Source organism: Branchiostoma lanceolatum, chromosome 13 (assembly GCF_035083965.1).
Source record: "Branchiostoma lanceolatum isolate klBraLanc5 chromosome 13, klBraLanc5.hap2, whole genome shotgun sequence".
Classification (NCBI taxonomy): Eukaryota; Metazoa; Chordata; class Leptocardii; order Amphioxiformes; family Branchiostomatidae; genus Branchiostoma; species Branchiostoma lanceolatum.
The window spans coordinates 1210885-1224257 of NC_089734.1; the positions used below are offsets into that span (position 1 = coordinate 1210885).

The 13373-nt window shown below is 44.8% G+C and overlaps 1 protein-coding gene across 1 annotated transcript; it reads left to right on the forward strand.

Annotated features, from left to right (window-relative positions):
• The first annotated feature begins 829 nt into the window (after positions 1-829).
• On the forward strand, positions 830-10331 carry LOC136446821 (tubulin alpha-1A chain-like). Its single transcript, XM_066445419.1, has 7 exons — positions 830-932; positions 1796-1877; positions 5187-5327; positions 6613-6761; positions 7016-7168; positions 8139-8830; positions 9872-10331. The coding sequence occupies exons 1-7, from the start codon at positions 930-932 to the stop codon at positions 10005-10007; spliced, it is 1356 nt and encodes a 451-aa protein (XP_066301516.1). The 5' UTR covers positions 830-929; the 3' UTR covers positions 10008-10331.
• Positions 10332-13373: the final 3042 nt, after the last annotated feature.

Here is a 13373-nt window from a genome sequence, read left to right on the forward strand (position 1 = left end):
TGGTTACGCTATCTCTATATCTGTTATACTTTTTATAGGTCAACGAAAGATTACTGACTTCGAAAATAAATTGTGTAATCTACAAGCAGATCTTCCGGTAGCCAAGACAATATCGTTGACCAATGCTTCTGTTTGGGCCCATGGGTACTGTCTTGCCAATCTTGGAGTGCTAGACTCAAAACTACATAGTCCAAAATTCCAATGTGTTTCCATTTCGAAAACACCATTGAAATGAAACTTAATTTGTCTATCATCGACGTAAAAATGTGGTATTTTCTGAAAACGTACGTTTGCAATACACAATAGAGGGTGGGACAGGTGCTATTGTCTTACAAATACCACCATGCATGGAACGTATCAAAATGGCTTACCAGGCTTATATTAGGTATTGTGCGTATCCAGAAGGAGCAAAATCGTACTGTCTAACGCCCGAGGCCCATATGTTTTGAAAACTTCTTTACTACCTGAACACATATCTTCCTATCACAAGACTATCAAGGAATCCGTATTAAAATGGCTTAACCGGGTGACATTATGTATAGTACGTAGCCTTAGAGACAAAATTCGTGTCTTTATAATGCCTGAGGGCCATTGTTCAGTTTGTTTTGAAAACTTGCTTATTACCTGGATACTTATCCTCCAATCACAAGGCTTCTAACGTCGGACACTGGCCAATCAAAATCCCCCAAGTTTATTTACCCTTGCAACACCAGATGATGTAATCGTCACGTGATACGTTTCACCCAATCATCAATTTGCATCTTGGCATTGTTTATTACCCGGGCAACTAAGAATAACATTGATATATAATAGCATAGCGACATAGATTTTCACATTCGTTGCTTCAGAATCATTGCATTCGAAAAGTGATCGAAATATTAAGAATTTTGTTGTATTTCTCGGCTGTGGTCATCTAACAAGAATCAACCATGGTAAGGGACTAAGTATACATTCGTCTATCTCTATTGGTTCGACTGTTTAGTGCGTTTCCATATTGCATATTTCCGTTGCTATAATTTGTATGATTTTAAAATGGACTCCAGGAAGACTAGTGGTTTATCACTAATGGAGATCTTTATAAACCAAGCCATATTTCTTATTGCTTACGAAGTTATAGAAGATAATGCTCCATGTTGACGAAACTCTTAAAATAGTTATTCAACCAAGAACTGAAAATGGTTAGATTTGATATGTAGGGGAATGACTTTAGACTGATGTCTAGTCGGTTTGTCAGATTTGTATTTGCATCTATGCAGCCGGTATGATCATCCTTCGGCGTAACACACCAGCTAAATCTGTGTCATGTAATGTATTAAGATGTTTCTTTCTTTTCCAGAACATAAAAATTGAGATATTGTAAATTTGGTAGATAGGGGAATAAAATTAGACTGATGACAAGTTTTATCAAATCTGGGTCATATTTGGCGTCTGTGTGGCATAGTGGCAGAGCATCCGGCTATGAACCAATGAGACCCAGGTTCAATCCCCAGTGGAGTACCCAGACATGTCCGGACATGCACCCAGACATTGTGCCCTTGGGAAAAGCACTGAACACATGTTTCCCATGTCCTAAGCCCAACAGTAGGGTTTGGGTTGGTGTGAGGAAGGGCATCCAGCCGTAAAAACTATCGCTGCAAAAAAGACCTGCACTTGCTGAGGAGTTCTGGGGCTCCCCCATCCGTGCAAGCACGTCCAACCCCAAAATGATGGGGAACAAAAGACGTAAAATTGGAGAGAGAGAGAAGGAGAGAGAGAGAGAGAGAGAACGCTTTACATTGTTTTCTTTCTTTTCCAGCGTGAGTGCATCTCCGTCCATGTCGGCCAGGCCGGTGTCCAGATCGGTAACGCCTGCTGGGAGCTGTACTGCCTGGAGCACGGTATGATGATGATGATGATGAATGGTTTATTACCTTCGCGACGAATGGTTTCGTCGAGAAGGTTATGCGACGGTGCTTGTCTGTGTGTCTGTTAGTGAACAGAATAAGTCGAGAACGCCTGGATGGTTTGTTGTCGTAGTTGGTGTGTCGGTGTGTATGTGTCAAATCTCAAGATGATTAGATTTTGGGCAAAGTGTTTTGCATAATTAACAAGAAAAGTGTAAAAATGTGTTCAATTGTATGCTTTACTATGCGTTCTGGTTGGGACGTGTGGGGTGTATTGTTTCAGGGGATATTGATGGGGTCACAGATGGGGGGCAAAGTTGGTCATGAGGGGTCAGGCGGGAGACGTCAGTTATTGGGAAAAATTGGCTATCAGCCAGCTGTATTCATTGGTGTGGAATGTGGTGGACGAGGCAAAAGTCAGATGTCGGAAGGGGTAGGGAAAAGGTATTAGGAGAAAGTGGTGTGGAATTGGGCGGGGGGAGACCAAAATTGGATATACACTGCCTTACCTCGGGGAGAACCAGCAGTACTCGTGTGTCACAGTATGGGAAAAGGACGTTGTTCAGGGTAGGTGAGTTAACCATGTTATATCTAAGAAGGAAGAGGCGATTGACAGGAAGACCAAGGTTGCGCTGGGGCATGCCCTAAAGGCTTTAACGGCATTGTGAGAATTATCCTGGCGTCACTGGTAAGAAATCGATGAATATCGCTATGACTTTACGAAGTGAACGGGAAAATAAGACGCTACACTGACATTTGAAAAGAAAACGTTTATATAAAGAAGCCGTTGACAGTCTCTAAGTCCCTTCTGTGGCAAAGTAGGGTTCGTGACATAAGTCCCCTCTGAGCGCAATGTGTTGGTTTACATGTTATATTACGCAACTTGTATGGCCGTAAAGCCAACAAGAGTCCGTAGGACACAATTCTCCGTGAAGTATTTATAGTATGTACAAGTATTGACCCACACAAATTGCATCTCTGCACAGTCCAAGTAGTGTTTTAGAGCAAGTAAAGAAAAAGTGTTTGTTTATCTTTTTCTTTCAATACAGGAGTGGTCAACCTGCTGAAAAGTATGTTTTTACAGCATGGCATAGATGGGATCTAGAAATTCCGGGAAAAGTCACAAAGTTAGATCTAGATGGCCCCTTTTCAATTATCAACGAACCATTCAGCCTTACAACTAAGATGTATCAGAAATCACAAACATGCAGTAAATCCTCTTTCCACAATTTATAGCAGGCCGGCCTGATCTATAGCTATCAAGCTATTTGCAATAAAAAAGGCTAATTTATATTATCGTAACATTTCACGAAGGTCAAAGGTCACCGGATCTAACCACCCGGAAGTGACACTGGCGCGCGCACATTTCTGAAAGATATTTCTCAACAATCTTTCATCCCCTGCGTAAACTTTTTACATTGTCACAGCCTCTGTATTATAAACTACAAGTGTGGTAAGTTTGAAGGTCCAGAGATTTCCCATTTTCACACTGTGCGTAAAAGTGCATCGTCCGTCCCGTGCGCACATACTGTATGCGAGTTGTGAGTGGACACGGCATACTTAATACACAGACTGGAGGTCACTCTACACATGTTCGCAGCTAAAACTCACAATTCCCGTTGCCGCATTGGTATGCAACTTGGTATATCGTTTGCTAGGTTGCGTGTGGTGATGCACGTTGTCTATTTTTCAATGTAACAGTGACTATACGATCACAGCAAGTAAGGAAGATTTATACCCCGTATCTGCCTGAAGTATTCCAGTCACGCATAACGGATTATAACATGGTCCCTATGGCAGGGCAGTGGGACATAGCATTAATTATAGGGGTGCAATTACGATATTGGATTGACGCTTAAAGTAGTTATGGTGTAACAAAGCTATTGTGCATCACCACGCCGAACCAGGCAAACGATATGCCAAGTTACACACCAATGCGACAACGGGATCGTGAGTTATAGCTGCGAACGCGCAAACAAATGCATCCCCAATACTCCCAGAAGGAGGTCATCCTCCTTCCCGGAGTAATAAAGGAATAGTATTGTTGGAGACAGCATGGGAATACCGAGCATGTCTGTGTGTCTGTTAGTGAACACGATAAGTCGAGAATTCTTGGAAGGATTGTCTTGGTATTTGGTATGTTGGTAGGTCTCGATGAAACCTGAAAATGATTAGATTTTGGGCCCCCTATCGGCTTGTTACGGTACTGCAGCGGAACTTCATGTTATGATATCTCGTGTTGTGGACATGCTATGGAACTGATTTTTGAGTGGTAGATAGCTCGTTGGGCAGAGAGTAAGTGGTATAGGTTTGGGCCCCCTAGCAACTTTTTTGGAACTGCAGGGGTAGGTTTTGCTTCAGACTTTGAAAGGGAATAACTCAAGAAGGGCTTGATGGAAGGTCATGATTTTTTGCATGTACATAGCTTGAGCGATGATGTACATGATTGGATACTTATTATGCAAATCAGTAACTAATTTGCATAATTAATGAGGAAAGTTTATACATTCATCAATTTCCATGATAGGACTCGCAAACATGTGACATATGTAACTGAGGAAGAGAGAAATATTAATAGATATCAGCTATGCAAATGAGAACCTCATTTACATAATTAATGAGAAAATAATATAACTCGAGATGGGCTTGATGGATGGTCATGATTTTTGGTATGTAGATAGCTTATGTGATGCTTTGTATGATTGGATGATAATTATGCAAATCAGATTATAATTAATGAGGCAATTTTAAAAACCTGCTGTGTTCCATGATATGACTATTCAAATATGTGACATTTGTAACTGAGGAAGAGAGGAATGTCAATAGATAGAAATTATGCAAATGTAGGCCTAATTTGCATAATTCATGAGAAACTACTATCATTCCATACTAGTTCAAAATGTAAATCCCTCGCAGTCTATTGGCTGAATTGCGGATTAATTGCAAAGTCAAAATTCGTTATAAAGTAAAATATAGCAACATTTGGCCACACCAATTTAATTTCTTGGTTAACGGATTTTTATTTTAGAAAAAAATTTTAGCAAAAAAATCATGAAAACAGAAGGCTGGGGTGAAAACTTGCACCTGACCCTGTTCACACCCTGATACTGTGTGCACCAAAGTAAAGACTTTCCTCTGAGATTCTGTTTTCATGCTGTTGCTCCAATCTAGCATTTTTGAAAATTTGTTATTTATTCCGTTAACCAAGAAAATATATTGTTGTGGCCTTATCATCATAAAAGACGTTTGGCTATACATTAGTGGAATCACAAATATGTATTTATTATGAAATTATGTTATCAGGTATCCAGCCAGATGGCCAGATGCCGAGCGACAAGACCATCGGCGGCGGGGACGACTCCTTCAACACGTTCTTCAGCGAGACCGGCGCCGGAAAGCACGTGCCCCGGGCCGTCTTTGTCGATCTGGAACCCACTGTAGTCGGTAAGGGCGCCGTTAGAGAAAATCACATTCAGTAAAGCTTGCTGTAGTATTTGTAATGTTTCGATTTCAATGTATTGAAAACAGGGGACCTGCCGGGTAGTTCACAAGCTGTTTTCTGGCACTTTCGGGCGTGACCCCTACGTGGCCACGTCGGACACCTTGCGGCTGACAGGCTATTTTTGGCCCTGCCTTTAGGAAAAATCACATTTACCTAGCCCCATCCTCATCTTGAGGGTCGGGGACTGCGGTCCTTTCCAGCGCAAGCTTCTTTCATCATTCCCTGTCCTTCGCTCTCTGTGTGCAGTCTGTCTGTTCGGTCCCTGATGTCATCTCCCCATCTTCGCTTGGCCTCCCTCTGCTTCTGGTGCCACAGATCTTCCATTGCAGGATGTGCGTTGAGATGTTTTGGGCTCGTGTGACGTGGCCGAAATACTGGAGCGTCCTTTTTTTTACCATGTTTAGGAGTGTTCTTATGAAAACAAGCTTTATTAAATTTGCAGTAGCCTGTGTGACAAGATCTCTCGCTGTCGTTGCTGATTTAAGGCCTCCACCCCAAAACCTTGTGGACATTCAACGCTAGCTAAAGAGAGCCATTCTTTTCCTAGAATCACCAGTGGGAGCTCACGTATCTCAATCACTATGACAACCAGTCCAACAGGAGCTCAGGATTCTTAATCACTATGACAACCAGTACAATAGGAGCTCAACATTCTCTGTCTCTATAGCAACCAGACAGTGAGTCATCAAACCTCCAACATCATTGTAGCAGGCAGATCCCAGTCTGCCAATAATACGTCCATTGTATAGTACTAGTAGTATACATCAACAGGATTAGGATTTTTATCATTACACCTTTTTCATTTTTTTTCTTAATTTTTACAAATTCATTTTGCCTTTGGACAGACAAGGACGACGTGGCACTACACTCAAGTCTTTATAACATATATATGTTATCAGTGCCTCGTACCGAGAACAATAACCAATTTTTACCGGAGCTCGCACGATTATCACACGGCGTCTATACTTGACTTGACTCTATGTTACTGGGTTTCTCGTTCAATTTCCGCCATGAGTTAAATTGATTCGGGGTCCCGTACGGGCCCAAAAATAGTCCGGCAGTAGATGGTCGTAGTCCACTGAAAGCCGCTCCATCAGGAGAGAGGTGAAGCCGGATCCCGTGCCTCCACCGAATGAATGGTAGACGATTAACCAGTCTCAGGTTCCAAATGGGACCTATGCATTAGGTACTTATCAACTAAATGTTGAATTGTCTATTTCCTCTCAGATGAGGTCCGTACCGGCACCTACCGCCAGCTGTTCCACCCGGAGCAGCTCATCACCGGTAAGGAGGACGCCGCCAACAACTACGCGCGCGGCCACTACACCGTCGGCAAGGAGCTCATCGACCTGGTCCTGGACCGCATCCGTAAGCTGGTACGTATACTGTAAATGCGTTTAAGTTCCTGTGGTTTTTATTTCGCGCCGGGTAGGGAGAAAATGGAGTGTTCGCGGTGGTTTTAAGTTCGCATTTGAGACAGTCTACAGTCATAGGTGGGCAAAAAGCTTCACGGTGGTTCAAAAACCGCGTTTACAATATCATCAAATTGTCATGTTTTTTTTTATTGAACCACTGAAAAATACTGTAAATGCAGAAATGTTCAATTTTCTCCGTCTATTTTCCCCTTCAGGCTGACCAGTGCACCGGTCTGCAGGGGTTCCTCATCTACCATTCCTTCGGGGGAGGCACCGGGTCCGGTTTCACCTCTCTCCTGATGGAGAGGCTTTCTGTCGACTACGGCAAGAAGTCCAAGCTGGAGTTCGCCATCTACCCAGCTCCGCAGGTGTGTAACTGTGGGGTTCAAGTGCTCCCAACTGACCAGTCTAATGCTAGGGTCACATTTCCAATCCGGGGCCCGGCCGGGCAGTCCTTGGGAACGAAAGGTATGATATAAAGGCAACAAAAACACAAAACGTACCCAAAATTATTTAAGAGCATAGCTCGTGCAAATGTATTGACATACGTTTTGATTTTTCGTTTTCCACAAGCAGCCCGGCAGGGCCCCGGTTAGGAAATATTAACCCTAGTGACCCTGGAATAACTGGTTTAGACCTTTTAGCCTAGCGGTTAAGGCGTGCGTGCCTGTGATCTGCCTACCCGGTTTCGGCGTGGGTTCGAATCCCGGGGGCCAGAAGACTGTTCTACTTGCTTCTTGTTTCACTGGTTCCCACACCGACTCTGTGAGCCTGGCAAAATGTGTGCCGCACAGGGATATCGAACTAGGAGATTCGAGGACGAATCTTAAAAGGAAAAGGGGGAGTAGTGTAACAGTGGGGTTCAAGCGCCTCCAACTGACCAGTCTAACTGGTCTAGACCTTTTAGCCTAGTGGTTAAGGCGTGCGTACCTGTGATTTGGCTGTCCGGTTTCGGCGTGGGTTCGAACCCCGGGGCCAGGAGACTGTTCTTCTTGTTTCACTGGTTCCCACACCGACTCTGTGAGCCTGGCAAAATGTGTGCCGCACAGGGATATCGAACTAGGAGATTCGAGGACGAATCTAAAAAAGAAAAGGGGGAAGTAGTGTAACAGTGGGGCTCAAGCGCCTCTAACTGACCAGTCTAACTGGTCCGGACCTTTTAGCCTAGTGGTTAAGGCGTGCTTGCTGTGCTGGGTTCGAATCCCGGGGTACAGGAGACTGTTCTATAGCCTGAGTGTCATCCTGTTTCAGTTCCAGGCTCTACCTTGTTTGGTGAAGGTAGAGCCTGGATCTAAAACAGGATGACACTCAGGCTGTTTTACTCGCTTCTTGTTTCAGGTGTCCACTGCCGTGGTGGAGCCCTACAACTCCATCCTGACCACCCACACTACCCTGGAGCACTCCGACTGCGCCTTCATGGTGGACAACGAGGCCATCTACGACATCTGCCGCCGCAACATGGACATCGAGCGCCCAACCTACACCAACCTCAACCGCCTGATCGGCCAGATCGTCTCCTCCATCACCGCATCCCTCCGCTTCGACGGCGCACTGAACGTGGATCTCACCGAGTTCCAGACCAACCTGGTGCCCTACCCGCGTATCCACTTCCCCCTGGCCACCTACGCCCCGGTCATCTCTGCCGAGAAGGCCTACCACGAACAGCTGACCGTTGCCGAGATCACCAACTCCTGTTTCGAACCAGCCAACCAGATGGTGAAGTGCGATCCCCGTCACGGCAAGTACATGGCCTGTTGCCTACTGTACCGCGGTGACGTCGTGCCCAAGGATGTCAACGCCGCCATCGCAACCATCAAGACCAAGCGCACCATCCAGTTCGTCGACTGGTGCCCCACCGGCTTCAAGGTCGGCATCAACTACCAGCCTCCCACCGTGGTGCCCGGTGGAGACCTGGCCAAGGTGCAGCGTGCCGTGTGCATGTTGAGCAACACCACCGCCATCGCTGAGGCCTGGGCCCGGCTGGACCACAAGTTCGACCTGATGTACGCCAAGCGCGCCTTCGTGCACTGGTAAGATCCACTCTCTTCTCTGTTTTGTAAGATTATCTATTATAACAATAACTTTATCGCACAAAAAATGTACGAGGACAGGTACAACGTATGACATCTACTGGTACTTAATTATGACTACAGTCTAATCTATCTAATAGAAAAATTGTACAGTATGGGATCATGAGCTTTTACAATCATTTGAAGAATTTCTAACATGTAGAAATTTTTGATATATTTTCCTATATACATCGATTAGGGGTTATACAACCAGAAGTAAGTTTCCGTGGTCAACCAGTAACACGTTTTGAATTCGAACTGATTATAAGGCAGTGATACCTATGCTACTCTCGGTGGTTTATTCGATGGTTACAGAAACCGAGCTGGCCGTATGTTTACATTGTACGTTGATGAAGTTTATACATCCAGGTAATAAGATACGCCCAAACTAGTTACTCAAGCAACTGGATACAATTTTGACAATTTTCCAGTTGCTTGAGTTACTATTTTAGGCGTGTCTCATCAATGTATACCTTGCAATTGTGTCGGGACAGTAACCCTCTATTGAAACACAGAACCATAAAAAAAATTACGACGAACGCAATCACTAGCATTCATGTCAATGACTTCTAAGAAACCATTTCACCTGTTTTTGAAGGGCAGGGCTCAAAATAGTGCGTGCATGTGCACCTGTGTGCACCCAAAATTGGAGCTGTGCACCTAGATATTTTTGTAGGCTATAGGGTAAAGGTACTATTGTACACTAGTATACAGAATATTCTTGAAATGTAAGTATCAAAAAAAGCAAATTTTTTTACAAGTTGTACTTTATTTAATGTATTACTTGTTTGAAATTATGAAGTTAGCTATAGAATTACAGATTGATGTTCTTAACTGTGTGTAATTATGTTTTGCTGACATTCAACTTTATTTAATGGTGCACCCAAAATTTGTTTCTGTGCAGCTATTGTTTTTGGTTGGGTGCACCAGTGCACCTATTTCCAAAAATAGATTTCGAGCCCTGAAAGGTCTAATCTAACGAACCATCCTGTGTGTTTACAGGTACGTCGGTGAGGGAATGGAGGAGGGAGAGTTCTCCGAGGCTCGTGAAGATTTGGCTGCCCTGGAGAAGGATTACGAGGAGGTTGGTGTCGACTCTGTTGATGAGGAGGGCGAGGAGGAGGGGGAAGAATACTAGATACTACAAAACCCTTCGTTAGCCGCAAAGCACATAACAAACACATATTAGGCAGTACACATCTATCTATCAACGATGACCAATGCCGCAACACCCTCGTGCCTAGTGACCTCTGTGAACTTTGACTTCCAGGTCACGTGACTACCTATTTAGAGCTGAATAAAGATGGCGAATGTCGTCTGAAAGCTTCTTACCAAGCATGCAAGCGACTTTCAGTCGTATGTAACAGTTTGATTCTTCATGTTTGAATAAATATAATTGTACGAATGTAAGCATTAAATTGACACACATGCACTGCAATAAATCAAGCAAAATGAAAACCGCTGAGGACTGTGTATCATTTTTTCGTGCTCCACTAATTTGAATATATGATAGAACGCTCGTTCTCATTTATATGTACACATTTCGTAACTTCCGCTACCGTCTGAAGTAAGACGTTCCTGACATTAAGATATTCCACATATAAGGTGCCAGACTGTCGTCGTTATGACGACGTAAAACTTTTCTGGCTTTTAAAGTTTTACAATATATGTACATTTAAATGAGACAGAGCGAGAAACAAACCCGAACGTAAGGTATATTATCTACAGCATCGATTCAATAAATGGATCCCATTATAAAGGTAATGCCACACCACTTATATTGTAGGGTCACATTTCTGTCCCCGGTCGGGCAGTCGTTGGGATCAAAAAGTATGATATATATAAGACACAAAAAAAACACAAAATATACCAAAAATTATCTAAGAGTATACCCTGCGCATATCTATTGATATGCATTTGAATTATTTTCGTTTTCGCAAAAAGCCCGGCCGGGCCTTGGTTGGGAAATGCCACCCTAGCATTGGCAGGATAATCCAGGTTAAACATGACTGAAATAGATGTAGAAATTAGATTGTTCAACTGAGGTACAAATACACTTCAACCAAAGTTCGGGGAACGCATACCCTGTGGGGGGGGGGGGGGGGGGGGGGTTACACAGTAGGCCGGATTTCGGGGTATTACCAGATTCTATATTATCATATAGGTAGATATCGTCGACCAATCAGAAGGCTCCACTTGCGGGTCTGTAATCTTCATACAGACCTGAAAAGCGGGTCTGTAAACTTCGTACGGACCCGTTGTTCGAACGTTACCATTAAATGGCAGGGGGGTTCGTTTTTATATTTCATGTTAAGACAAATACTACACAAATCAAATACTACACAATGTATTACTAACTACTATATGGACAATGGCTATATGATGATAACGTTAATGATCCGCTTTCCTTCGGTCTATACGGTGTGATAAGGCATGGTCGTTCCTATAACCACCTCATAAAGTGCCTCGGTCGCGATAGGAACGACCATGCCTTATCACACCATAAAGACCTCAGGGCGGGTCATTGACCCCATATCATGTTTCGGTCCCAATATCGCCCGTCGTGCAAAGTAGCACTAACTAATTACTGAAAACACAGATGTGGTATAACAAACAGTACATCTTTATTTTGGTTACATGACATTTTCTTCTTTGACTTTGGAAGACTTCACATTTTCACATTTTCCGATTTCCCCTTCAATTTACGGCATATATTTGCTTATTTTGCAGCTTCTTTAAAGGATTAACACTTTGTTTGCCAGATTAACAGTACGATCACAACTTATTTTCTTCAGACGTTTGAGAACTAGATGAAACCACACATCAGCATATACACGTGTATCTAGTTGAGTGTTGTTCAGACACTGTGTCACAAGACTTTCGATGCAGCATCCATAATGGTAGTATACATAGTTACGTTAATCAGCACCAAGGACACCACCCATTGGGCAGATACAAAGTAACGAATTACAAATTGTGGTTGTGTCCTTGTTGTAATGAACTCTGGTGACATTTCATAGGGTAAAAGAGTCGGTAATTCTTTCTGATTGTCTAGCCAGTGGATCGGGCGGATTTTCTGTTTTGGAACATTTTGGCCCATTTTCGTCTCCTGTTCTTTATGAAATGCCTGACCTTCCTGCCGGGTGATCTGATCGCACCGACGTGTCCCGGATGTTGGTCATGTCCCGGATGTTGGGGGTCTCCCGGATGTGACTCGTTCCCAGCCTGGCAGCAGTGCTCGTACACTTCCTTGCACACTTTCCGCACCGGGCCGGTTAGACTCGTTCCTCGGGCGTAGCTGTCGGCCTCCCGGCTGCAGGCGCGCGGCTGGAACACGTTGGGATCCACGCGGCCGCCGTGCATGCAGCACAGCCGCAGCGCGCGCCGGTTCGAGGCTAGCACATCCATGACGTCAGGGCTGGCGGTGGGTGATGGTCTCGCACCGTCGTTTTGCAACTGCTCGGGCGAGCCGGCGCGTTTACGGGCAACTCGGTTGCGTCTTCGGGTCCGTCTCCTTCCCTTTGTTGACGACTTCGGCGCTTTCGCGGGCTTTCTAGATCGCTCAGATCTGGTGGGAGATCTTACTCCTTTTTGAACATCAGAAACTGCCGTAGGACTGGAGGACGATTTTATCCGTTTGTAAGCTCGCAGAGCTGGACCATCGGCTTGTTCCCGACTACCGATTTTAGTAGATTTCGCCGCATGCTCTTGGCTCGCTCGCAAGCTCTTATCAACACTACCGCTGTCTTCGCTGGATGCACGCCTTGAGCTCACACGTTCACTTTCCTCTGTTGAGTTTGACAAGAAATAAGAAGTCACGGTTGACGCAAAATTCTCTACTTTAGAAACCTCCTGGCGGGTATCTTTCTCCCTTACGGCAACAGAACTTTGTCTTTGAGATGGACGTTTGGAAGAGGAACCTATGTCTCTAGTTTGTGTTGGAGTAGCTACCGTCGGGCTGACAGTGTCTCTCTGTTGCCAGCGTTCTCTGGCTGTTCGAATCGCCACTACCTTTTCGTTCTGTTCCTGTCTTAGCGCGCAGCAGTGTTTGTACTCGCCAGAGCACTGTGCGCGTCGACCGGGGGATCTCTTCAGCGGCCGCCACGCAAACTCTCTCGCGCTCTGAGTACACTCCGTTTCCGGCGCTAACCCTTGGATGGAGCCTTGTCTACAACAGTGCTGTTTTAGCTGCAAACCTCGCAGTGTCGCTAAGTTTTTCCTCGTCGGCGATCGCCGCTCACCGGTGGACTTCAAAGCGTCGCGCTGTGCTTCACAACATCGCCCGAATTCCATCCGACATCCAGCTAAAGCCTCGGTGGTGTGAAGAGCGCCCCTAGCGGTTTTGTTGAGGTACGCATCTCGTTCATCCTCGCATCTTTTCGCAAAGTTGTAGGCGGTGCTGCGTCCGTTAAGGCAACACGTGTACGCCAGTTGTACCGATGATTTTGCTGATGTAGGTATGTTCTGATCATGATCAGTCGGTGGTGCCGGTAGAGGGTCTTCA